The sequence below is a fragment of the Syngnathoides biaculeatus genome, chromosome 21, assembly GCF_019802595.1.
Source record: "Syngnathoides biaculeatus isolate LvHL_M chromosome 21, ASM1980259v1, whole genome shotgun sequence".
Taxonomy (NCBI): Eukaryota; Metazoa; Chordata; class Actinopteri; order Syngnathiformes; family Syngnathidae; genus Syngnathoides; species Syngnathoides biaculeatus.
The window spans coordinates 6,246,600-6,272,489 of NC_084660.1; the positions used below are offsets into that span (position 1 = coordinate 6,246,600).

Below are 25,890 nucleotides of genomic sequence, written 5' to 3' on the forward strand. Positions count from 1 at the left end.
GCAAATTATAACTCATTGGTAGACACAGTAAGGCAGGAACGAGTCCACACAGAAGAAAGTTTCTTACTTTTTATTTTATTACAAAAAAAAAAAAATGGACTTTTAGAATTAAGTACAACAAACATCTACTCGGAAAAGACAAAGGAGGCAGACTGTGTGTGTGTGTGTTCACAAAACTCATTAAAAACAAAAACAAAAGAACACCCACCGCCCAACAAAATAAGTTGAACGTCCTCGACTGCGACGAGGGAGACTCCTCATAAAACAGTCGTCAGGCGCCGCGTCGCGCGTTCCTCTCGGGGCCAACAGAAACATTTGCGATAAAAACGCAAATTTCTTACACGCGCGCACACACACACAATGCAGACCGATGAGGAATGAAGAGAAAATGAAGTTTTGCTGGTACGTCACCGTGACGACGTGGCGTGGCGACCTCTACGTCTACACACCGATCGTGTGAGCCAGTCGGGGCGGGGGCGGGGCTTGGCCGGTGCCAGACGGACGTTTACGACCGTCTCTTCTTCTTGAGCGGCGGCAGTGTCGACGAGCGGTTCTTTCTCTTCTTGTTGGACGTGTCCTCATCCTCATAGTGACTCTCCTTGTCGGCTGTGTTCGGCAACAGCAGCAGACTTTGCCTCAACTTGGATTCACTCATTACCTTTTATTTAAGTGTCATCCCTATAGACATTCTCAAATAGATATTGTCGTGAAAAATACATAGAACATTACTCACTTCAATGTCTGTAAGAAAAAATAGATGTGAGCGGAGGGCGCGTCATCCAAGCAAAAGTGTTCATTCGACATCCAAGTGGTTGCCATATTGGCTGCATGTTCTGTCCGTGATGTCACGCTTGGACGAAAACACGCGGTGCCCCCCCCCCGACTACGGGAGACGAACGGGCCCCTTCCCGAAACGGAAGCTCTTTTCGAAGAGAACATCTCACAACCGAGTGAAGTGACGGGGGCAACATAACCTTATCGTTGCGAGCCATATTTAGATGATATGCGGATCGTGGCCAAACCACCTCCCTGTCCGACAAGCTACCTATCATCAGGTAAAACTAGTATAAAACATACAAGACCACTTGAGTGCGGTACAAGCCCTGGGAGTCACTTTCTGCTTCTTCTCGAAAACAAATCCCTCGAGAGGATTTACATGGCGGGAGTTCCCAAAAGCCATTTATGTCAAAATCATGTTTTGTGGTGAAAAAAAAAAAAACCAGCTGAGTCCATATTGGCTGACGACCCATAATCAAGTCAATTAGATTGCGTGAACCAGATTATTGTACGGCACCCACCTTTGCGGGCCTCTTCCTCCAGCTCGTCCCAGTCCTTGCCGCTCTCTTCCTCGCTGCCCAGCGACGCACTGTAGTCTGCGGGCGACAATGCGCGGCTTTATCGGCAAAGGCGCGAGTCTCACGTCAGCCGGCGTCGGAGGGGGGGGGGGGAATCACAAACATACTAGAGTCCTCCGTCTCGGAGCTGTAGTCTTCATCGCTGTCTTCCTCTTCAACTTCCGTCTCGTCCGCAGAGGGGTTGAAGGTCTCGTCCTCCATCTCGGACTCGGAGTCTTCTTCGGCGCCGCTCCCCTGGCGGACAAGCGACGCAGTATGAGCCGAGTGCGGGTTGCAGAAAGGCACTCTGGGCGCACGGGTGCCGTGAATACCTCGCTCTCCGGGTCCAGGAAGGACCAGCCTCCTTGCTCGAAGAAGCCCTCGGGGTCGTCGACGATGGTCTTCATAATCTTGGTCCAGTTGAGGGACTGGACGCCTTCCGTGTACTTGATGTCGCACGAACTGCACAAGAGAGGAAGAACCACAGTGAGAACAGCGCGGGTGGCTTCGTTTTTGCGGCAGCACCGAGCTTACTTGAGCCACTCCTTGATGGGGTCCAGGGAGTTGACAGGCACGGCGTTGATCATGGTCACCTTCTTGTTGTAGTCCTTGTAGACGATGACCACGTCAAAGTTCTTCAGGTGGAACTGCACGCGCTCAAAGTGGACCAGCTCCACCTCGTCCAGAGTCACCACGAACGGCGGCTGCGTGAATTTATGACATTTTGTAAATCCGCGTGCCGCGTCAAAAACGGGTGTGCGCGCGCCCTCACCCATTCCGTAACGTTGACGAGTGAACTCGAGGTAGGCTGCAGCAGGCAGGTGCTCCTGTAGGGGGCGCCCTGGAAACTGCAAACATTTCCCCCGTCAGAGGGCCTGTCACTACTCCAGACGATCACAATGATCCATCCGCCCATTTTCTTTTGCCGCTTTTCCTCGTGACGGTCGCGGGCGGTGCAGTGCAGCACTCACCCGAGGTCTCTGAAAGGAACCTCGAACTCCAGCTCTTCTCGAGTCAGCGTCTCGACCTTCTCGATGAAGTTTTTGAAGGCCGACTTGAGCTTGTGGCGCATTTCGCGCTCCATCTGCTCGGCGTAGAGGTCGTCGCGGTCGTGCATGTGCTGGTGCTTGCCCAGGTCCGTGGTGATCTCGCCCACCTCCGTGTAAAACTGCACGTCCGTGTGCCGGCGCTTGCCGAACATGATGGCGTTCTGCGGGAGGGCAAAACGGACAATCCTCAGCCCGACTCGGGAAGAACGGGGCCCGCGTTCCCCTCGGACGTGCGGAAGCACCTTGAGGTGGAAGTGCAGGACGATGATCATCTCGCCGTCACACGGCTGGAAGATGGCGTGTTTGATGTTGTTGTAAAGGATGTCGACTTTATCGCCGCGGACAGACGTGAAACGGAAACCTGCCCCGGGAGACGATCGGCGGTGAAATGCGGAAGCGGACGTGGGGCGAACGAGCGGCCTCCGACCTCACCATTGGTGTGCGCCTCCAGCGAGCCCTGCATCCTCTTCTGGGCGATGTTGGGCCGGATGTAGAGGTCTTTGAGTTTGGGGTTGCTGCGGTTGAGGTTGACCACCAGCGAGTCCTGCTTGACGATGCCCTCCTTCTCCTTCTCCTCGGCCTCCCGCGTCTTGTAGCGCTTCTGGACCTCCTTGATGATGCGGAAGGCGTTCTGCAAGTTGGTAGAAGGCACCGAGGTATCGCCGGGTGCCTTCAGGTTGGATGCGCGATACGTGCTGGTGGCCCAAGAAGGTAACGTTAGTCGACGGCCGAAGAGCTTATTCAAGCTGGCAAGATATTTCTTTTATACGTGTGTGTTCATGCGTCATGCCATAATGATACGTACATTTCCTTCACAAACGTGGCGTCTGGATTGGGGAAGATGTTCCCTTCCTGTCTGCCCAAGGAGCTGCCAGGAACATAAAAGTTGATCCTCAGGTACGTGTAATCCCCTTCCACAGACATGCTGATGTTCTAGACGAGAACACGAGAGGTCAGCTGCGGTCAAGCTCGGAAGTGAGCCCCAAATGGCGCACCTTAATGGTGGCAATGTGAAACGGGGTCGCGATGCCGAAGATGGGCATGACGACGGTCTCGTATTTCTTATCGATGAAGATCTTCATTTCTCTGATGTCCTTCTCTCTGGGCATCTGAGAAACGTTCTTGTAGGACACGTTGGATTTTCTCGCCCTAAAGAGAAAGAGGTCAAAAGCGGAGGCCGGTTCCCGGGCCGTCGGTCGTTCCGACCCGGAGGCCGGCGCTCACTTCTGGATCTGCTGCTCGCCTTTCTGCTCAGTCAGCCGCCGCTTGGCCTCCTCGTTCAAGCTGTTGGCGAGCTCCTTCTGGTGGGCGCGCCGCTTCTCCTCTGCCGTCATCTCGTTCTAAAGCGGAAGATACACGCGCACGCACGTCACACGGGGGCGGCGACGCGGGCCGCGCGGGCCCATCAACTCGCATGCGGTGATGAGAATGCTGCACGCCGTCAGAACATGAATAAAAAAAGGCAGACAAAACAAAAACGGGGGAAAAAAAAAAAAAAAAACTTGCTTTCATCAGCAAGCTGTTTGAAATGAAATGCCAACTACTTACCTTCCCAAGTAGCTAGTAGAGACCAAAAACACGCACAACGCTTAGTCAGCAGCTATGACGTGCCACGCCGAGGCAACACCGGCGCGCCAACTCACCCGGGTCCTGTCGGCGAGCAGCGCCGCGCTGCGGGCGCCCTTCCCCAGCAACTCTTCGGCGTCGTCGCCGTCCTCTTCCTCATCTTCCTCGTCGTCGTTCTGAGGGCGGGGAGTGGGGGGAGGAGGGGGTGTCACGTGTTCAGGAGACGGCCGGGCCCCGACGTTCCCGTCGGAGGTGTCGGCGCGCTCACCTTGAGGAAGATTCCAACGTTTTTGATCTTCTTCTTGACCGGCGTGAGTACTGTGGCCGCCTCCCCCTGTCACACACACACACACACACTTATGCGCACCAGACAGCTTGCACTAGTATCGCGCGTCAGGTCAACACACACCTCATTGATCTGCACCGTGTCGCCAACAAACAGGGCGTACTTCTTCTGCTCCTCTTTTTTGCCCTCCTTATTCACGAGGTCGGCAAAACCCAAACTGACACTCATCACCATGCCTGCCGGACACGTAGATGCAGAAAAGTGATGTTGGGGCGGACTTGGGACACGAGTGTCAACGTTGAAACATGCTCCAGGCACCTTTCTTCAGTTTGTACTGATTCTTTGCATTGAGCACCAAGGACCCTTCTCTGAACTCGATCCCCATGGCAAACCTGCAAACGGTCCACGGTGAGGCGATCGTGTTACACGTCTGCGTTTATTCACGCGGATGAACATACCCGAGGTTTTTGGTCAGCTTGGCGACAAGATCCATTTTCTCCTTCTTTACGTACTCCAGAACAGTGTTGTAGGCGTCGCAAATTTTCACACCTACCAGGAAAAAAAAAAAAACCAAACAAACACGAAAATAAAGAACGCACGTCACATCTTTGCTCGCGAAGCTGCGCCCATCCGCACCGTGCTTCAGCTCCTTCAGCAGCTCCTCCTCCACCTGCAGCAGGAAGTTGTAGTTGTCCTGCATCTCCTGCGGGGGGTCCACCATGAGCGTCCGCACCAGGTTGGAGCAGTACGACTTGTAGCGGATGCCCATGGCGCACGTGATGGCGCCAAAGTGCATGTGGTTTTTGTCGCTGGCAGGAAGACGACATGTTCAGTTCCATTTTTACATTTTTTTGTTTCACGCAGGCGAGTACGACAGGGATGAGAGTGACCAATTTGAAAAAACACTGAAAATGTCTGCCGTACAACTTCCTGGTTTGGATATGCTCCTGGATATTTTTTTTGCTCTTCGGCTTCCAAAATTGATCATATCAGAACGCAGAGCGCGCAGCACTTTGCCGGTAACCTCCAACTTTTTGTACGTGTCCGGTGAGACGCGTTGATACCGTTTTCGTTCCTATCTGCACGGTTACACTTTTTTTTCAAGCCGTGCCCGTCCGAAACTTTTTCACCCCGTGGTTTTGAATCGCTTTCCCCGGCACGATCTTCATCTTTTCGCTCCGAGACTTTCGCCGTACTGACAAAACGTGCGGACCGCTCGATAACATATACGTACGTATGTCTACAAGTTATAACTATGCCGTAGTAAACAGAATGCTTCCCTATGAAATGTTAACAGAGTGAAAATACCGACAAAATACCGCCGGAAATTGGAATGTTGTCGTTATTATAAACGCCAAATTTAATGCAAACAGATAGCAATGGCGTTTTCTGCCATCACAGCTGTGACTAATTTCACAACGAGCGTTGCCAATTGATGCTGGCGGCCGGTCTTGATCACAGCCTCGCCCCGTGCTGAGCCGTAACGCCCCCCCCCCCCAAAAAAAACAATTCAACGGATTTACAAGTTTCACATAAATGACATTTCCAGCTGAAAAAAAACTCTGAATTACGCGAATCTACGTAAAATTCTCATCCCTGGCGCTATCGGGTGTGTGTGGCATCACGTAGTAAAAGTACCAGGGGACATCTTTTTTATGACCATATTAAAAAAATAATAAGTACAACTGCTTGGAGACAGAGGAGTTGCACGCAAAGCTACCTGACGACGCTGAACTTGAGGCTGTAGTTTCCCCCGCTCTGGATGATGGGAGGGTAGCACATCTCCACAGTGGAGGGGTCCACACCGCCCAAGTATTTCTTCTCCTCGATGGCCTTCTCCACGGACTCCGCCAGCTTGCTGTGGCGCACTTTCTGTTGACGGCAAAAACGTCAGCAGGCACACGGCGGCCTGCCGTCCCACTCGGGCGCCCTTACCTCATCCGCGTCCACGATCTCCATCACGCGCTCCTTAAAAAACTTGGAGTACACCTCGCTGGTGATGGCCGCCGCTTTCTTCATCAGGCCCAGCTCGCCGTCCTCCTTCACCGCCATCGTGTACGCCACCACGGCGCTGATGTCCACCTGCGGGAGACGAGGAAGTGACATCGCGCCAGTTCGGTCAAACTACGGTCGCCAGCCGCCTCCCAACACCCCCCCCGAGATCCTCTTACCTTCTCCAGCCCCTCCGCCGCGAGTGTGTCGTTCCAGCTCTTCATGTACTCGCCGGGAAATTTGTCCTTGCTGAACACGCCCACCGTCTTCCCTTCGCGGCTGCCCCGGATTGCCTCGATCATCTTGTCGAAGTTGGGCTTATTGCTTTCGTTCTGAAAGAGACGCGCCGTCGACCGCCGTCACGTTTCTCTTCCTTTCCGCCAGAAATTCGCGTCGGCCGGCGTCACCTTTTCCCGGGTAAGAAGAGTGATGGGCGGGACGCCGTTGGCGTTCTCGTTGCCCTTGGTTATGGCAACCTGCTTGAGGAAATCCACCTTCTTCTTGCTGGCGAGGAAGAGGATCTTGTTCTCGCAAAAGACCATGATCGTGTCCGTCACCTCGTAACCGAAAAGCCACGTCTGAAGACGGAATAAAGAGCCTGAACACTCGTTATGTATTCGGCGATTCATTAACAAGACGCTCTCACTTGTATGGCCGTGGATTTAGCGTAGACAATTTCCTCGTCCACGCCGACCGACACCACGATGGCGTCGACTTTCCCGAACTCATCCTCTCCTTTCTGGGAAGAAAAACAAGACATTTTTTTTGGGGGGGGGATGGGATAATTTCACGGCAATTCTATGGAACGGAACCGCAGAGAACTATCGTGGGCTAACTCCGTGTACTTTCGCGATAAAGTCGAACAGCTACGGAAAGACATTTATGTAAAAACAAGTACCCACAAGAAGCACACACTTCCAAGCACTCAGCATTTGAGACATTTTTTTTTTGGTTCATCTTGTTTTTTGTTCCATATTGTTGGCCATTTGAACAGTCCAATTATCCCACACTTGTTCTCAGTGATTCAATTTTCCCTGCACGTGTGTATCAAGATGAGGTGATAAAAGATTTCTGGAGTTTTATACCGGTCAATAATGAGCGTTAAAAAAAACTTTTTTTTTTTTTTTTTTAAATCAACCCAAACAAACCAAGCGTTTGTTGCCAATTTGGTTTCTCCGTCTCGGTTTTCTGGAGCATGTGTGGCACCAGAAGAACAAAAAGTTGAGCTGCTCTTGCCTTCACTCACCCCCCATTAACTAGCATGCTAGCATTAGCACACAGCGGAACTGGCTGCTGGTGGCGGCCCAAAAGTCCACGCGTTGGGCTGTCACCAATTTCGCCATGCCGGCCGCCTTGCTTGGGGTGCAATTTCCGCCCCGAGCATGTTTAAGTTTGAACAACGAGTACGTTAGCGCGAAACTGCGCTAGCTAGCTAGCGGGCTAGTCAGCTAAAGGGCTTCCCCCCCCCTCCTTACAAGTCGTGTCGGACCTGAAGCTACGAGCGCCGCTGACATTTTACCTTCCAGTTGCCGTAGAGTCGCTTAATCCGCCGGTAGTACGCTTCCTTGTCCAGGTTGGCCGCCATGGTGTGTCTGGTGCCGCTGCACACTCCAGCTCAGCAGGCCGGATGGTGAAGATGAGGATGATGACGATGATGATGATGAGGAAGGAAGGAAGATGACGACGTTGATGCGCCGTCTTACCCCCCCCCCCAAAAAAAAATAAATAAATACAGCTTCTATCGCTAATATTTGTAACTTTGACTTTGATCTTCAAATTGTACTGTTTCTGTAAAGTGTTATATATCATAAAAAATACGAATAATATCTTGTGAAGTTTTGGACATTTGCTAAGGCAATCTAGGAAGGTAACTTAACACAAGGATAACGAACGGAATCTGACACTCAAAACAAGAAAAGTGACCAAACCTGAAAATTACGTGACCATGACAGTGATTTTTAAATGTATTTCTGTGAATGACCCGTGACATTTTCCCCATCATTTTATTTGTGTATTTGTTGTTTAAGATATATTTACCCATCGTGTTACAGGTATATTGTAATACTGCCTTCGATATATTGTTCAATAAAGATTGCGGAAAACAAGATGCTGCCACTCCCTTTCACTTTCAACTGTCTGGAGTGTCTAAAATATATATATTTTATAAATTCCAAGATGCGTTTCTGCTTTTTTGACTTTTTATCTAGTCGTGCCGTGATTGTTCTCGTATTACGCGTCCCCCTACAGCGCCCCCTGTCTGTCGCGTGTTGACCACACTATTGCTATTTTCCCGCCACTGTGTTTTTCCCCGCCTGGCCACGTGATCAAGGGTCGTGAACTCCCACGAACCTCGCGACAGAAAACGTGAAGAGGACACGGAAAAACGGCGTCGCGGATTGGAAATAAAAATAACGATTACAAAAAAACCAAAGATGTTCTGTCAAAAATGACTTTCTAAAGTTCAAGAAAGATATTTATGTTGCTTGTTTTGTCAAATGTTCTCTGAAAAACGGTATATTAATGCCCCAAGAATGATTGGCACAAATTAATTCACGTTGAAAATTATTTTTTTTTGTTGCAAAAATGCATATTCATAGAGCCAAATGGTCATTCATAACCTTTTCTTAATTTTTGAGAATAAAGCGACACAACTACCATATTCAACTGTTAAAAACCAAAAACACTTCAAACTCTTAATTCCTTAATTTTTAAACATTTTAAATCACCGGGACTTTTTCTTTATATATTAATGAATATATCATATGCTTGTCTTATTTTATAAAGTGAGTTTTTTTCCTCCACAAAGACTAAAATTTACAGAAGCATATTTATGGAAGCATACTGTAATTTAAATTAGAAAACAAGTTTATACAAACCAGAAACAGTAAATTCTTACAAACACGTTTTGTGATGTCCAAAACATTAACACACAAACTATATAAAACATAAATGTTTTATTACCAGCTCCCCTTTCTTGCGTCATTCCTCTGCACACGATCACTCCATATTTCATATTCATTTAAAAAAAAAAAAGCTCATAAATTCCTTTTCAGTCAATGGGACTGATGTCTTCACCACGAAATTTGCATGACATTTCATAATAATCCAAGCAATTTAAAAAAAAAAAAAATCTGTTTCTTGAATCTTAGCACCAGTTCTCCAAGTGTTTCGTTATCCTGAAAGGCGGCTCGTACATCTCGACCACGTCGCTAAAAACCTTCCAGGCCTCTCTTACGACCGGAAACTAAAACTTGTGGTGGTACCGGCGGCGATCCCCCCCCCCCCACCTTCAAATTAGAAGGTCCGTCGACCCAGAGACAAACTTGTGAGCGTTTGCTCCACTTTTGTTCCAAACAAACGAGTGAAGCTGCTGTCCAAATGTTTACGGAGGACTTTTCACATCATACGCACGCATCTCAATCGTCAATGTAACACAAACAAGAGTAAAATCTTCACAAAGAGCTGAATAAAGCAACACCTGGAAGCAGTCTGGAGACCCGAATCGGATCAAAAATGTGCGCCAATACCTGAGCCTCGTCTGGCCTCCACTCATTCGCTCGCTCACTGGTCCCTGGTAATGCGGCGGCGAGGGGGGGGCGGGGTTCTGGTCTGCAGGTATAAACGGTTGTATGTCTCTATGTGCCCTGTGATGGATGTCCAACCCCCCCCCCCCCCAATGTCAACTGGGATAGACTCCAACGTCCCCCATGATTTTGAACCAGGTAAGTGCTTTAAAAAAAATAAAAATAATAATAATAATAATAATAAAGGATGGATGGGTCACGAGTATCCCTCCGCTAGGTGACTGTGGTGGAGTTCTGCCCTCGGATGGCGCACCAGGCCGTGAACACGTCCCTGAAAAAGAGCAAAAGAAACACACGTCAGACTCCGTATTGAAACTGCCGCCGGGGCAGGGGGGGGATAACGTGGAAAGGACGACCCACCTGCAGTGGGTGGCGACACACTCGTTGCTGCAGTACTCCTTGTCCCAGTCTTTGCTGTCCACTGCCGGGTTGGTGCAACCGGTGCGCACGCAAATGTTGGCGCTGGTGGCGGGCGTGATGCCAGGCCTGGGGGCCACTTTCACCTCGACCTCCATCTGACACACATTGTCCAAGTCAGGGAAAGCCGTGCGTTCACGGGATGCCGGGGCCCCACCCGCCATTGTTAGTAGCGCCCCCTGGGGGTCAAACTACGACATCGCCCGCACTTACCGCTTCCTCTGCCTCCATCACTTCCTGTCCTCTGGCCGCCGCGGTGACGGCTGACTGTCCCTCTGCCTTTCCAGTATTTGACGTTTCATAGGCCGAGGTCACGATGACCGGCGCGCCGGGATCCGTCTGACGCAACGGCGGTACCACCTTGATCTGCAGCGGCGGCGGAGCCGCGGAAGACGCCGTGCCGCCTCCCCGGGGCTTGGCCTGCAGGGGCGGCGGGGCTTGGGCGTGCACCATCTGCTGCAGCCTGGGCGGCGGCGGCGTGCTCTGCATCTGCTGCAGCGGCGGCGGCTGTCGCGGCGACGAGGCGGGCATCGCCGTGACCGACACGGCGCCGGAGGGCAGTTGCATTTGCTTGATGATGATCTTGGCGACGGGGGGCGGGTTGGAATCGGGCGGCGGTTGCGGTCTGATGGCGCCCGTCCGGGAGCGTGTGGTGACCTGAGGCAGGTCCAAGATGATGTTGGAGGTACAGATGTTGGTGATAGTGTTCTCTTCCGGGTTGTACTGCTGGGCCCTGGTGGGGCGCGGCGCGGGAGCCGCGCTGACAGCCGGAGGGGGCTGCGGGGGCTGCGGGGGCGGCGAATCCAACACTTCGATGGGAACCTGAAGAGAGGAGGCCCGGCCGGAGGGTAAAACGTGTCCGCCGCTCTCGTGAGCAAAATATCATCGGTGTCACACCTGACTATTGACGGAGGCCCTGTACTCTGCGAGCGCTCGCATGTAATCCTTCTTGGCGAGTTCATTTTTCCTCTTGTAAACCTGTAAAGAGGACGGGACACACACACACACACACACACACACACACACACTATTTGTCACCTCTGAAATCAACAAGTAAGCCCGAACCTCTGAAAGAAGCTCAGAGCCTTTCGGCATCAACAAATTGAGAATTCCCCGTTTTAACGCCACTTGACCTGTTTCTGCTCCTTCCCGAGGCTGTCCCACATGGACGCCACGATTTTGGACACTTCTCCGATGGTGGCTTTGGGGTTTTGTCCTTTGATCGCCGCCTGAGTATCCCTGAAGAAGAGCGCGTACGCCCGCACGGGCATCTGCGGCTCGTTGGGGTCTTCCTTCTTCTTCCCGGCTTTGCGACCCCTGCCGCCCCCTCCCTTGCGGCCCGTGGCCGCCGAGGCGCCCGAGGCGGGGCCGGACCCCGGCGCCTCGGCCACGGCGGGGTCCAGGGAGATGACGCCGGGACAAAAGCTCTGAGAGATCGGAGACTCCACCAGGATGCTCTGGATGGTGGGCAGGGAAGCGATGAAGGTTTGACGACATTATTTAACAAAATTGACATGTGGTGTTCGAAGTAAAACCGACAGTTTTCACTTTTTGCGCAAATTCGATTTTCTGAAATGTTATCAGCAATTTTTCCACCCCTTCCAAGGAACTTCCGAAGGAAGATGCTCGGGAATCTCACCCTCCGGAAGTCATCCATGTCGTCACCCTGCAGCGAGCTAGTCGGCGACGCCGTGGCCGACAGCGGCTGCTCCGGCGACTCCGGGCGCTGGAGGATATTTCCGGCCCCCAAGCCGAGACCCAGTTGAGCGCTGAGCTCCGACTGGTCGATGGTGGTCAGTTGGCCGGAACCCAGCAGGCCTTGGCTCATGTCTCCCAGCGGGACGTCGATGGTGACCGGGGATGAGCTGCTAAACTGCGAGCCGATGGGATGGCCCAAATCCTGCGAACACGGCAAGGAGAGGCGCACGTTTGCGTGTGTCCGGCCGGAACGCCGACGGGAACGCCCTCACCATTCCCAGGGATGAGCCCAGCAGGGCGCTCCCAGACTGGTTGATGACTCCCAGACTCAGATGCTCCAGCCCCTGCGAAGGCGGGTGGACAAACGTGGAGGCGAAGGAGGGGTCGTCGCCCTCCACCACGGCACTCCCGGGGACCGCCACGCTGTCGGAAGAACCGGGATCGGGCAGCTCCCCGAAGTGAGACACCACGTCGGAAACGGTGAGCGACGAATCCGGGTCCAGCGAGATGGGAGGGATCTCGAACTCCTCATCGCCCAGACTGGGAGTGTGGAAGGTCTGGAAGGAGAGACGCGAGCATTAGTAACCGTCAGACAATCCAGGACGGAAGATTTACTTACCTCCGAGGGGGCCAAGAAGGGATGGCCCGAACCAGAAATTGTCAGGTAGTTGTCATTGCCTCCCGGGAACTGAAACATTGAGGAGTGCGTTTAAAAAAAAAACGCATGCAGCAGAAAAACATCAATTCGGCGTCCACGCTCAGTTTTGACATGGATGCCAAATGACTTCAACCTCCCTCACAAAGCACACGGGGTCACCTTGTTGTCGGTATCGAATCCGTTGAAGGACTGCGGATCCAAGAACTGTGGATCGCCGTCGTGCTGCCCGCTTTCGCCGGTAAGATGGGAGTAAAAATTTAGGTCCATCGCGCCTGCCCCCGCCCCCCGCCCCAAACAAGCGGCTCAATAATTACAACGTCCTGGCTCGCCCGACAGATGTCAACATGTGGACGCCCAAAATAACCCCTCCTAACGTGCTTCTCCCCACGTCGTGCGAACCTTTAGCTTGTAGCCGGATTTGACGCAAGGCTGCGGTACTGCCGCTCGCCCGCTCGGCTGTCCTCCCACCCGCCCAACACAAACGCCTCCCTGCGGCCTCTGTCAGCGAGCACACGCCGGCCGGGCTCCGAACATGTCCGCGGTTTGAACTACTCCAAGCGTGGCCGTCGCGACCGACACAAAACTCCCCCCCCCGACGTCTGGCCCGGCCCAGGCTGCTCAATGGAACCCGAGCTACCGATGGCGGAGAGGAGGAGGAGCCAAACACCACAGCGGACATGCAGCCATGTTTGTTTCAAAATAAAATCAGCTTAGTTCACCCTCGAGACAAACAACAGCCCGTCTTCACTCCCGACACCGCGCTCATCGTGCGGAAGGAAATCTTGAAACAACGTCAGCCACCAAGCTTCAAACCAGAGTCTTGCGTGACAACAAATCCCATCATTTTGTTCCTCATCGTTGCCAGTCATCAAGTATGACGACAAATTAATGTCCACGTCAAAATTGCGTCACAGTGCCGCTTACCTCCATGGCCGCTGTCAAATTGGGCTTTTCGGTGGAGCTTTTTGGATCCACTTGGCTGAGTGAACTTCGGCCACAATCGATTTCCTCAACGATCACAACATGGCACCGGCGGCGACAACCGGATTGGACGACGTACGCTTGCTAGTGACGGCACCACGTCAGAGTGGGGCGTTTGCGGACCGGAATTGAGGGTAGTATATTTAACCGTTCAAAAACCAACACAAGCCAATGCAGGATGTCCGATTTGCTTTCATTAAAAAAAAAAATGTATTAAAAGTTATTTATTCATCAATTCACCAACAAGGCAGTGAGGTTTGAATTTCACATCATTTATACATGTCATGTGTCACTGAAAGAAAACTTCACCAACGTCCATTTTTTTTCCCTTTAAAATCATTTTATTTCCAAAATGTTAACACCAACAAATGTAATGCCACATTTCATCATTCTGTCATAAAAAAAAAAAACATTTTGGAATCTTGTATGTATGTACAGGCAATAAAATAATGTTTCAAAGACAAACACAAATAAATCCCTGCACTGTAACACTAAAATCTGCAGAAGGAAAAAAAAAGTTCACAGCTCATCGACTGCAACAAGCGCTCATTCGTGCACACACACACACCACACACACACACACACACACACACAGTTGGCGGCACATCAGCGCGGGAAAAGCTTCGAAAAACACACACATGCATACTGGTCATATCTATCGGGATGGTCCATTTCTCGTCTCGTCTCGAAAAGCGCCAACATCGGAGACTTATTACTGACTAATGTTGACGGTATTGCAGCTACACAGGAAAGTGTCATCACGGGAGGTGCAACGCGAAGAAGTGTGAAATGTCCGAAGCGTCACAGCAGAACTACCGGGGATCCGTTCGGTCGCCGGACGCAAAGCCAAAAAGTGTGCCCATCCATGTACAGCGGTTTAAATTGGGACGAGTGAAAGGAAAGTGCGAAGCGAGACGAATATTCCGACGTTTGGAATGAACATACCTTATCGCGCTAATAAGTAAAAAGACAAAAATTGAACCCTGAGTCTCATCAGAGTAACGACAGCCTCTGACACTTGACATCTTGCAACGACCGTCAGCAGGAAAACACGCTCGTTTGACTTTCGCAACAGCACGGCGCTTTTTCTTCTTCTTCTTCTTCTTCGTTGAATTCCTTGCTGTCTGACGCCGGTGGAATGGAAAAAGGCGTGCGTGTCATGACAAAAGAGTGACGACGGGTGACAAGCGGGGGTTTGCTTCGAGCAGTTAACCATGCAGCGGATGACCTTCCCCGCCCTCTCGCTTCCAGTGGATAGACAGCTCCTTTCAAAAGATGACGTCCCATCAGGAGTAGATGGTGATGACTTCGCTCCCTCCGCCTCGGACCAGCAGAACCCGCTCCAAGCCCTCCGTGAGAACCTCCAGGAACTCCATGTCTGCTCGGCGAGTCAAAGATTTACATCGACGCAAAACAACAAACAGGTTCCATCTATTTGCTGGATTAGGATCAAGGATACAGTTCTCATCTCCCTCTGGATTCTTGGGCGGTCCCGGCATGTTGAGCAAGACGACTCGGGCATCGTGGGATTTATTGACAATGACTTCGTTGAGCTTGACGGCCGTGTGCATCCTCCTCACGTTGGAATGGTCACTGGCGGGAAAGCAATTGAAAATTAGAGAATCCAATTTGTGGGGAGAAAACAAACAAACAAACAAAAAAAAAAAAAACGCGCACGAATGCCAACGCTGAAGTATGGATTTCATAAAATTGTTGAAAAGCAGAACGCGAGACCAGAAATTGGAATTGACGGTTTACTGACGGCCGGATGCTGAGCATGTCCCGGAAGCCCTCCGGCGTGGAGCATCCGGAGTGCGCGGCCCGGTACTGCGAAGCCTTCTCTTTGGTCCAGGTCATCTGAACGCGACGATGGCGCTCGGTCGAGGATCCGTCGCCGGCGGCCGCTCGATCCCGCTCGCCGGCGTCCGTGTCGTCGTCGTCGTCCGAGCCGATGCTCGTGAGTCGCAGCATGGAGTTCCGGTCTTTGACGAGCTGAGCCTGGGCCACGAGGCGGCAGAAAAGCAGCCTTTGTCAGGTCTTCGGCAAATCCGCATCGCTTCCAACATTGGCGTTTGACTACATTTCCCGGCGTACCCGTCAGTCTCGATTTCGGCTCCTGTATGAATTGACTAAGGCACACTAGTACAACAACTACGTCAATTCTGAGACTAAAATGTGTGCAACTACTACTAGTCGTGTTGACATTGCTCACTAGCGCACAGTTCCCCCGCCCCCCCATCTGCTTGGACTAGCCGATCAGCCACAAGAAAACTTACGTCGTCGAAACTCCAGCGAACTCGCTGAAGAAATCCAGCGGCGAGGAGGAAGCCAACATTGGAATATTTTAGGGAGACAGGCGGGCCGAAACATCCCGGGCGCACGGCGGCGGCCTTACCTCTCGCTCGCGGTCCGATTTGGAGAGACGCATCTGGCGGAGCATCTGGGACCTCTGCTCCATCATCAGGGTCCTCTCGTAGGTGTACGCGCTGATGTCGCTGTCGTGCTGAGCGGGGGAGGGGGGGTGGGAACACGTCAGTCGGTGAGCTTTGCCGACGGAGAGCAGCGGCGGCGTACCATCTCCACAACTTCCACTTCGGCCTCGATGCGCAAGTGGTAGAGGAAGGTCGCCAGGTCCTTCTTCATCTGGATGGAATTGTCCTCCATCTGGGCCACGGTGAAGATGCGCATCCCGCACTTGCGCCACACCTGTTCCAGGCGAGGAGGAGGGGGGGCCCACGTAAAAGGTTATTTCAGTTGACAAAAAAGAAGACGAAGCGAGAACTCCTGGAAAAACTCGAGGTTAGGAACAAATGAAAACCGGACAAATGCGGGAGGAAAAGGACTGGGCTCCGACCTTGTGCTGGCGCAGCAGGAAGGGCAGCAGCATCAGCATCCCGCCGTCGTGCACGATCCACCACACGTCCATGTAGCCGTCGGCGCACGGCTCGCTGTTGCTGGGGAACAGGGAGATGTTCTTGGGGACCAGCAGGGCCAGGTGAGCGGCCGTGGTGATGCGCACCGTGTCTGCAAGGAAGGAGGGTGGGGTTACTGTGCTTCAAGTCTGCTAGCGTAATGCGAACACATAATGCCAAAAGCCGTCGCTGGGCGAACAGACAGCATCGGTGTTGCCGTGGAGTTATGATTTCAGACACAGGTGTCAAACTCAAGGCCCCGAGGGCCAGATCCGGCCCGCCGCACGATTTCCTGTGGCCCGCGAGGCCAAATCTACCGTGTCCGTTTCCCCGATTCTTGGAAAAATCGTGACCAAAATTTCAAACGGTAAAGTTGAGAAATGACATGCATTTTTGTGTTTCCGATTCCAAGACCAGTTCATAAATTGATGGTGTAAATATGAGGAGACGATTTGATATATTTAACGGCCCTCTGAGACAAACCAGACCTGCAACGTGGCCCGCGAGAAAAAAAGAGTTTGACACCCCGGATTTAAGAGGTTTTTTGAACGCACAAAAAGGTGGCGCAACATGAGGAAAAAAATATTACTCACACCCACATATTCTTTATCCTCTGAGAAACACAACTCATCTTAGTGAGGCTGTCTCCGTGTACAGCATTTTCTTTTTTTTGGGGGAGGGGGGCTGGACCAGATTGAGAGCATTTCAATTCATCCCAATGGGGAAAGATGACTTGAGATACAAGTCCTATCGCAAGGCACTACCGTACTTCTTTTTTTAAACAGGTGTCTAAACCACTTAAGTACAAAATGCAAGTATTTCTGCCACATCCATCAAATGGGGGACGAGAAGGAAGCAGCAGGGGCCGGGACTCACGGATGAAGGTCTTCCAGGACTGCGGATCCTCGCTCTGCCTCCAAGCGTGAGGCCACCCCATGACCACGGTGTTGGGTTTCATCCCACCCAGGCCGCTGGACTGGATCATGTGACTGATGCCTTCGCGCGCCTTCTGCGCTACGATGCACTGGCAGAACCCCTTGACCCGCTCCTTGTCCATCAGAAGCTTCAGGGTCTGACATGCAGAATTATGAATGCGCCTAATAATATGAATACATTTGCTTTCACGTGCGCGGCTCGTCCATCGCTATCGAGGATTCAACGAAGAAATAGAAGATGCGGAGAGCGGACTCACCTGTTCCGCCGCCAGAGCCTCCCCGTAGCTGTGCAGGAAGTTGCCGGAAACCACGGTGCCCACGATGGTCAGGCCTTTTCCCGCCTTCAGCTGGCTGGCAAATGTCAGCAGGCGAGGAGACTTGACGTGCGCGTCTTCGTCCAGCTTGAGTAAAACCAACAGCTGAGGCCTGCAGGAGTCACGTCTTAAAACGGAGCCCAGCAGCCGTCACCGTCATCGTCCTCCTCACCTCATCGGGGACTTCCATACCTCCAGTTCTTGGTGTGCGGCGGGCCTTCTTCCAACCGCAAGAGGGCAAAACGGGCAGCGCTCAGCGACAGCCCACGGATCCCGTCCCCCCACTCTTTCTCGGCTCTGAATCACACGCACACGGTGACCGCTTCAGTATCGGCCCTCGTGCCCCCTTGTGAGCGTGTTCGTTTTGTCATCCCGCTAGCCGAAGCCCACTTCTAATTTCAAATTTGGGCTCACAAAAGTCGGCATCGCTGTAAATTCAAGGCAACGCTGAAGAGCACACGCCAATCTTGGCATCTGTCACCGTGGCAACATACCCGTGGTACTCAATGTACTTGTAGATCATCCCTGCAATCACTATGGCGACGATTGCATAGTACCAGGAGGAGATGAACATGAGCGCCAGGCAGATCGTCATCCCCAAAAATGACATGGACCTGGACACGCACAAGGCACAAGAAAAGGGACCGTGAGCCCTCGAGAGACCACGTCGGGTTGCGGCGGCGCCAGACGCACCAGTGGTAGTAGGAGAACCGCGGTCTCCAGTTGGGCGTCCTCAGGAGGGTTTGGAGGGCGCACGCCAGGTTGACAAACAGATAACACATCAAGAAGAACCTGGACAGAGAAGACGATTTGACAGCCCCGTCGGTAACGGAGACGATCCGGATCGGCGTGGGGTCTCACATGGTCAGGATGGGGGCCACCAGGTCCAGAGATGCAATGAGGATACCCAGCTCGGCGATGAAGGCCGTCAGCAGCAGTGCCCAGGTGGGCTCGCCGTTTGCTTTGCCGTGACCAAACACCTGACGCGCACATGCAAAACGCACGTCAGCATACCGCCTGGACCGTGGGAACTTTGACTGTCATCATTGTGCCGAGTCCTATAGAGTCACTTCCAACCCGAAGGAAAGGGATAACGTTGTCCTTGGCGATGGCCTGCAGAAGTCTCGGCGCACCCGTCAGCGACTGGAGACCCGCGCCGCACGTGGAGAAGAAGGAGCCCACGACAATGACCCAGGGGGTGGGCCAGGCGAGCGTGCCCACCACCAGATTCCCTTTGACCGAGTCTCCGAACCTGCGGGGAGCAGCAAAGATCTACGACCTTTCCCGTGCACGTGGAAAGACGCCAAGAGTGAAACTGACTTGTCTCTGAGGACCACGCCGTCAACGCAGGCGCCAAATAAAAGAATGCTGCTTAAGTCTGGAAGAAGCGAACTTAGGAAAACACGAGGTGTGGGTCATGCCTTCAAATGTCAACTCAAACACTGTTGCGTGTCACAAAACGCACATCGTTCCACGCTGCGTTCATCGAGACGGGTATCGCTGAAGGATACAAACAAAGGAGGTGGTGAGGATGGCGAGGATGGTCCCAATGGGGATGGAACGCTGGGCGTCTTTCAGGTCCCCAGAGCGATTGGAGCCGGCCATGATTCCTGAGGACGACAGGGCGCAACTTCTTGAAATAAGAACGAGCTTCAGGGAAACCCTCATTTCAGGGGCAGTCACAATTGAACGAGCCCAAATGTCCTCTGGCGGAATTGGTTGAGTACGAGGGAGGTGGTCAAAGAGGGTTTTTGTTCTCCGCCTTTCATCCTGGACACCCACTTTTTGACTTCCTACTGCAGCTTCCCCATACGCATTTTGCAATATTTTGAAAATGTTTAGCGGCGTTTTCCCTTCCAAAGCAAGAAATTCAACCACAGCACTCTGCTCCTGGGGGGCGTCCAACAATGACACGTCTTTTGGGAGGAACCACAAGAGGAGAGCGAGCCAAGAACTCGGTGATCGCTGCAACGCAAGTCTTCCGGTCGGAAACTGAAGAAAGCATTTACCGGTGACGGAGGGGAAGAAGATCCCCACCAGCAGCGTGAAGGACGTGGTGATATCGGCAAAGACGTAAGGCTGCTGTGTGGACGGAGTGTGCTCTCCCTGGGAGGAGCTCAAGGAGCCTTTCTCCACCACATCCCCTTTGCTGAGGTATGAGCTCCACAGATTCTCTACGAGGGCAAGCGGGAAGGTCACACCTTGTCGTGGCCAAATAGCGGCCTCCGTGTGCGGCGGCGTTACCGGTGATGATGCCGCTGGCCAAACCGGGGATGCCTTTGATACGGGAGAAGTTGTTGGCAGTGAAATAGTCGTCACAGGAGGCGTTGAGCTCGGCGCTCTGGCAGAAGCGGCTCCACAAGTACGTGGTCTTTTCCAGGAGAGCGGGACCGGGGCTCGGACTGGGTTCCGGTATCGTCGGCGTCGTGATGTTGCCGTCTGCGGGGAAAGACAGCAACATTTAGACAACTCGGCAAGCTTCCCGAACCGCCGTGTTGTGCCCAGATCGGGAACACACCCCCGAGAAACGTCTCGTTGGCGGCCTCCCTCTCGGCCGAAAGCAGGACGGTTCTGGCGCACTGGTCATCGATGAGATCGTGGCCGTTGATGGTTCTGTTTCCGAGCATACATACCCTGCAACGGTGACGTGTTACTTGGGTTGTTGGAGGGTTGAAAATTTCAGTTCGGGCGAACGTACGAGAAGTTCGGCGGCTTGAAGGCGGAGACCAGCGCGCCAACGTAGATGGAGACGATGGAGACGATGACGCAGGCCAAGAAGACAGAGGCCAGCTTGTTGACATACTTGACCCCGACAAATACCAGCAAGGACATGAGGAGGAGGCAGACGGAGCCGTAGACACGCATGTTGTTCAACATGGCCGCAGCCTCGCTCTCCAGCCCTTTGGCACTAAAGATGGCCGCTTCTGGAGCGATGTACATCTGGAGGAGAATAAAATGATGAGTCTGTCCTGTGACTGAGGTGTCAAACAATAATGTCAACAGGAAAACAGAACAACCCACCAGCAAGATCTCGACGGCTCCGAGGATGTACATGGCTCCCGCGAAGGTGGTGCCCAGGTAGAAGCACAGACCAACCGCACCGCCGAACTCTGGACCCAGAGAGCGGCTGATCATGAAGTAGGAGCCTCCGGCTGGAGAGAGGCGAGGGAGGTGAGGAATTAGCATTCAGGACCACGAACGGGTGTCTGACCGATGAACGGTCTGACTAAAATTGAATTGCGCGAAAATCGAAGCGGTATTTCCCATAGGAAATAAAGTAAATCCAATTAATCCAACCCTGGCACCGAAAAGAATTGACTTTTATGAATTATAGGAAGGCATTTTGCGATCAGTTCTTCCTCAAATTCTATCATCATTCCCCCAATGACAATCTGAACCTTGAGTCGAAATTGTGTGAAGTGCAGATGGCAAGATGTATTCCATAATGCAGGCATTTATGGCCCACTCAAGGCAATAACAAGCCTCACGGTCCGCTCGGCGGCACTCTGATAGGTTGGGGCAACGACGGCGCAACATCCCGTCAAAAGTCGGGTGAAATCACACCAGTTTCGCCCCACTTTTCTCGTTACCACTGGTGGCTCATTGAACACAAAAGGCTTACCTGGAACCACCCCGTTGGTGGCGATGGCGCTCATCGATATGGCGGTCAGCATCGTCTGGAGGGACAAAAAGGGTTGCGGGCAAGTGAGACTGCGGCACTCTACTCCACTTTACGACATTGGACGACACTCACGCAGGAGCAGCAGATGAAGACGATGCAGAGGCCCTGCAACACGCCGGCGGTCCCCACCACCCACGTCAAACGCAGGAACAAGATGACCCCAAAGATATTCTGCAGACACGGCAGGTAGACGCCCATAAAGGTCCCCATGCGCGGTGACTGTGGAGGGACAGAGCACGCAATCCAAATCAATGCTTCTGTACATCTGCGCCTGAAGGTCAGTTCCCAGTCCCCGATCCTGCAAGGTTGCGGTCAGAATAGATAGGAAACTCCTTTCGAACAAAATAACAGACTTATCTCCTGCTGGCAGCCCCTTTTCGGGAAGATATCGGAGCAGGTCAGCCTGAAATCACTTATTCACGCTAAAGACTAAATGGCAACCCGGCGCAAGTATCAAGTGCGACATTATCAAGCCACATGGGAGACAATGGACATCAATGGGAGACTCTTTCGTCGAAGGACTCGCCACATTTGCAACCGATTGCAAGCACCTTGGCCTTCTTCTTCTCACTGTTGCTCTCAGCTTCCTCGTGCTCCTTGGCGCCCTGCATCAGGTTGGTGTAGTTGGCCAGCCGACTGAGCAGAGACGACACTTTGGGCCGCGTGTCCATCTCCTCCTGCGAGGGGCGTGAAGACGGCAAACGTTCAAGACCTACCGAATCGGATCCCGGGCTCGTTTGCGCAAACCTCGAACAGGGCCAGGTTCCTGTCGTAGAAGTCGTCGTCATCGGCGCCGTGGCTGTTGTTGATGTACACGCTGGACAGTTTGGAATTTCCATCCCCTGCAAAGGCAGAGCGCGGCAGAGGTCAGCACACCGAGAGCAAAAAACGGTCGCTGGGTCGCTTCCCTCTATCGGGTCACCTTCACCTTTCGTGCTACAATCACCCTGACAAATCACAAGTGCGAAAGTGAACAACGCGGGTTAATATTCACCCGCTGCAACTCGGTCAACACGCACGCAATTATACAGAAGGATCGAGACCCGATCCTGGCCAGCTGTTCCTGTTCCTTTTCAGGTTCTTTTCTGCACCGTCATTGATTTGACGGATTCTCCTGTCTAAAAAGAATCCGGTAAAGGTTCGACAGGGGTGGGGTGGGGGGAGACGACGACGACAATGCAACGGCAAAAACAAAAACGAGATCAAATGACAGGCGTCTTCCAGCTGAGGTCAGCACACCTGCGTGGGATTTTGCCGCCGTCGCCGCGGGGGAGCCGGCGAGGGGGTCGCGCCGCTCTACTCCGAGGGCCTTGACCCCGACCGACGGACGCACGTGGAGATGCTGCGCAGCCCGCTTGAAACTCAATTGGATTAACCGGCTCAATTCCTACTTAGGGAAGCTTACGATAAGCTAATAGTCCGAGGTGTCCTTGTTACCATGGACGTGCACGGCTACTCCTTTTCCTTTGCGGACGACCGCGGAAGTGAAAGTGCCGACTTACTGTCTCGCGAGCAAACTGTGACGCATTTTGCTGACTCTTGGCTCAAACGCTGAGTCAGGTCAACCACCGTTTGCAAAACAAAAGCCCAACTTCTCCCTCCACCTCGAGAAGAGTTGAGGACCAACGGATTAAAACAAAAATGTGTCCCGGTCGGTCGAGGATTCAGTTCTATGGATATGAACGCCACCTCCTACCACCCGTTAGCCTAAAAGCTGATCCTTGCTCCAGTGTCTGAAGTTCTGATGGTTTAAATATAAAGAATACATTGGAAACATGTTTGAAGGCTGTCAAAAAGACGCCAGAGCAACAACAGCTGGTGTGCTGAAGAAAGTCCTTTCTGAAAAAAAGCATAAACGGCAAAATCAAGAAAAAAACAATTGACGAATTGGATATTGCGTAGAAGGCAAAGATACGTCGACAGTCATTGTTTGATATTCACATCTGACTCCTTGACACATTTATTTGGAATTTTCACACGAGTCACCGCCATCTACTAAAATCCCGACCAAATTCCACCGAGGGATAAACCTTGGTGCTCCTCACCTTGCTCCATGTTGCTGTAGTCCGGCGTTTCCGTCCCGCCTTCTCCCGTCGGGGCCGAGACCCCTCCCGACGCGTCGCTGGGCGGCTCGCTACGGTTGACGCTTTCCCGGGACCCGAAGCGCACGTGGGTGCCGGAGCGGGAGCTGATTTCGGGCGACGTGTCGGACAGGCCGGGGTGGTCTTCCGCCTTGGTGGGCGTCACGGTGAACCGCACGGACGTCATGGCGAGGGCCTCCGGGAAAATTGGGGGGAGGGGGGTGTGGACTTGGGACGACAAAATTGAGGGAAGGCGGGATGCTGGCGGCCTCACAGGCTAGCGAGCGCAGCTAATGACAGCTGGGAAAATTTGTTCTTTTCCAGCAGCCATTCTCCATCGAGGCAATGTGCGCTTTTGGGAAGGTTACTCTGAAAATGTAGCCGCTTACAATTACAAGTAATCTTGTTGAAAATGTAATAGTCGTGTAGAATGGCACATGACCAGGGACAGCCAATCAGAAGTGTCAGGTGTATAAGGATGACGTGACATGGGGGGATAAAAAAAAAAAAAATCTGTTTTTGCTGTTATTTTTCAAACGTAATTAAAATTGCAATCATGGAATTGAACAACAGACTATCTGATGGTAATGTAATAGATTATAATTACATAAATTTTGTAATAAAATTACGTGATCTTGTCGTATGTAATTAGTGACTCCCCAAAGACGCACACGACAACGTCACGCCGCCAATCGTAAGTGAGGAACCGGCCGGGCGGACACGGCTTTCAATCCGAGCAAACCGGCGCGGGTGTATCTTTTCGGCATCGCTTTTCCAACCGGGCTTCGGCTCGGCAGGGCGTCGTCGACGAGATCGCGGGCAAAACGAAGGCTCGGGAGCTGGAGCGGGGTCGCGGGCAAAGGGACTGGAGCGGGAGGAAATAGACAAAGGTAGGATGAAAGAAAAAAAAAAAACACTCACCAGACATATACACTAAAGCAATAAATTAAGTGAAAATTGTCTTGTAAATATGACACATCACAAAAATTAGAGTGTTGTTAACAACCCTGCCAAATTTAAATGACCCCCCCAAAAAATGGCCGCGTATATAAAGTGAGGAACTGTGTCCCACTTCTGCTGACCTGGAAAAATGGATGGCACTAAAAAAACAAACAAACAAAAAAACAGATTAAAACTATAATAGCCAGAAATGAATCCGACACAGTTCTTGAATCTTTGCACGTTTCCGGCTATTATTTCCCCCAAAATGTCACGTGTCACGCTGATTTGAGTTCTTCCCGACGTCCTAAACAGGCTGAACCACGTCTACCAAATGACTCACCAAAATTATCAAAACAAACCCCGTCAAACAATAACTCGGGTCTGTCTGGAGATGAGCGAAAAAAAAAAAAAAAAAAAAGCAAAGAAAAAAAGCGGCTCCAACCGGTTGTACCAGTCGCTGCTGGATGAGAAAAAGAAAACGAAGGCTTGCTTCGCATGTTGCGGTACCGTTCTTTTGTCTGGTTTTGTGGGGAAAGAAAACACCCTGTATTGAACCGTCCAGGGGGAAAAAACCGAATCTGGTGCGGTGCGCTCATTTCTTAGGAATCGCTAATTCAAGCATCAAGTCCGTGAAATGATCACCTGTGTAAAAGTGTACGTCACACTACTTTGCATGCAGTAAAGTCAGCATCAGTGTAATGGTAAAAAAAAATAAAAAATTAAGTGATATTCAGGGCTTAAAATGACAATTATATATTACACATCACCAAATCAAATTTAAAATAAGCAAACGTAATTAGTGTGTCGCAATGTTCTTATCATCAAGACACTTGCCACGCTCAGTTGAGCAATTTTACTTTCAGACGGACCTAATAATAATAATAATAATAGTAATATTCAAACACTAGGTGATGAGTAATAAGCGCCGATCGAAAATGTCGAAACATCATCGCGGGTTTCGACTGTGGCTCCGGAAAGAATTGGGGCGTCTCAAAAGGAGATGCGGACATCCGTAACCTGCGCTAACCGGCTTTCATTTTTTTTTTTTAGGACACTCGTTCAAAAGACGTCACGAGTGTTTCTTTGCCCAATTTGGAGTTTTCCGCCGGCGAGCGGCGTCAAATTGTGCGAGGGGCGAAAAGAGAGCGCACGGACGCCGGCTGGAATCGGCCGGCATCCAGACAGGATGCTAAAGCTAGCAATCGACTAACCCATGCCGCACGGAACTGGCACCTGTCAAGCACCGCGATACACGACACAAACACACGCACACAAATAAGTACAAATAAATACCTCGCTCAGGTGTTGTCGGAAGTTCGCCTCCAGCGATGTGCTTCGATTTCGTACATTTGTGGAAACATTGAACGCCTCAATATTTCGCAGCTCCTTATTGTCCGACCGAAAACAGAGAATCGTACGGTTTGTCCCTTCTCGGTCGCCGTTCCGACCGCAGCCTCGC

The 25,890-nt window shown here is 52.0% G+C and overlaps 3 protein-coding genes across 4 annotated transcripts; all 3 read right to left on the reverse strand.

Annotated features, from left to right (window-relative positions):
• Positions 1 to 55: 55 nt before the first annotated feature.
• supt16h (SPT16 homolog, facilitates chromatin remodeling subunit) lies at positions 56 to 7,919 on the reverse strand. The gene is made up of 24 exons (XM_061808256.1): positions 7,747 to 7,919; positions 6,874 to 6,966; positions 6,635 to 6,805; positions 6,407 to 6,559; positions 6,171 to 6,317; positions 5,956 to 6,107; positions 4,872 to 5,044; positions 4,694 to 4,784; positions 4,554 to 4,627; positions 4,359 to 4,471; positions 4,218 to 4,283; positions 4,027 to 4,125; positions 3,608 to 3,723; positions 3,379 to 3,532; positions 3,189 to 3,316; positions 2,816 to 3,078; positions 2,626 to 2,744; positions 2,306 to 2,544; positions 2,107 to 2,182; positions 1,869 to 2,038; positions 1,667 to 1,796; positions 1,463 to 1,589; positions 1,299 to 1,373; positions 56 to 606 (listed from the first exon to the last, which is right to left on the reverse strand). Exons 1-24 carry the CDS (start codon positions 7,810 to 7,812, stop codon positions 506 to 508), a joined length of 3,096 nt encoding a protein of 1,031 aa, XP_061664240.1. The 5' UTR covers positions 7,813 to 7,919; the 3' UTR covers positions 56 to 505.
• Positions 7,920 to 9,164: 1,245 nt separating this feature from the next.
• Positions 9,165 to 13,681, reverse strand: tox4b (TOX high mobility group box family member 4 b). Of its 2 annotated transcripts, none has more exons than XM_061808957.1 (9): positions 13,509 to 13,681; positions 12,546 to 12,614; positions 12,199 to 12,483; positions 11,868 to 12,128; positions 11,362 to 11,685; positions 11,126 to 11,206; positions 10,442 to 11,050; positions 10,172 to 10,326; positions 9,165 to 10,082 (listed from the first exon to the last, which is right to left on the reverse strand). In XM_061808957.1, exons 1-9 carry the CDS (start codon positions 13,512 to 13,514, stop codon positions 10,025 to 10,027), a joined length of 1,848 nt encoding a protein of 615 aa, XP_061664941.1. In that variant the 5' UTR covers positions 13,515 to 13,681; the 3' UTR covers positions 9,165 to 10,024. The 2 variants fall into 2 exon arrangements, with proteins under 2 accessions (XP_061664941.1, XP_061664940.1); XM_061808956.1 differs by lacking the exon at positions 13,509 to 13,681 and adding an exon at positions 12,744 to 13,471.
• A 218-nt stretch (positions 13,682 to 13,899) lies between these two features.
• LOC133494384 (solute carrier family 12 member 6-like) lies at positions 13,900 to 25,875 on the reverse strand. The gene is made up of 26 exons (XM_061808163.1): positions 25,725 to 25,875; positions 23,454 to 24,354; positions 22,156 to 22,250; positions 21,960 to 22,085; positions 21,481 to 21,627; positions 21,349 to 21,403; positions 20,748 to 20,878; positions 20,425 to 20,666; positions 20,245 to 20,360; positions 19,971 to 20,165; positions 19,736 to 19,900; positions 19,238 to 19,336; positions 19,047 to 19,104; positions 18,804 to 18,978; positions 18,588 to 18,706; positions 18,420 to 18,518; positions 18,221 to 18,340; positions 17,919 to 18,023; positions 17,670 to 17,838; positions 17,354 to 17,549; positions 16,420 to 16,589; positions 16,140 to 16,271; positions 15,961 to 16,068; positions 15,328 to 15,563; positions 15,025 to 15,158; positions 13,900 to 14,943 (listed from the first exon to the last, which is right to left on the reverse strand). The coding sequence occupies exons 2-26, from the start codon at positions 23,674 to 23,676 to the stop codon at positions 14,852 to 14,854; spliced, it is 3,507 nt and encodes a 1,168-aa protein (XP_061664147.1). The 5' UTR covers positions 23,677 to 24,354; positions 25,725 to 25,875; the 3' UTR covers positions 13,900 to 14,851.
• Positions 25,876 to 25,890: the final 15 nt, after the last annotated feature.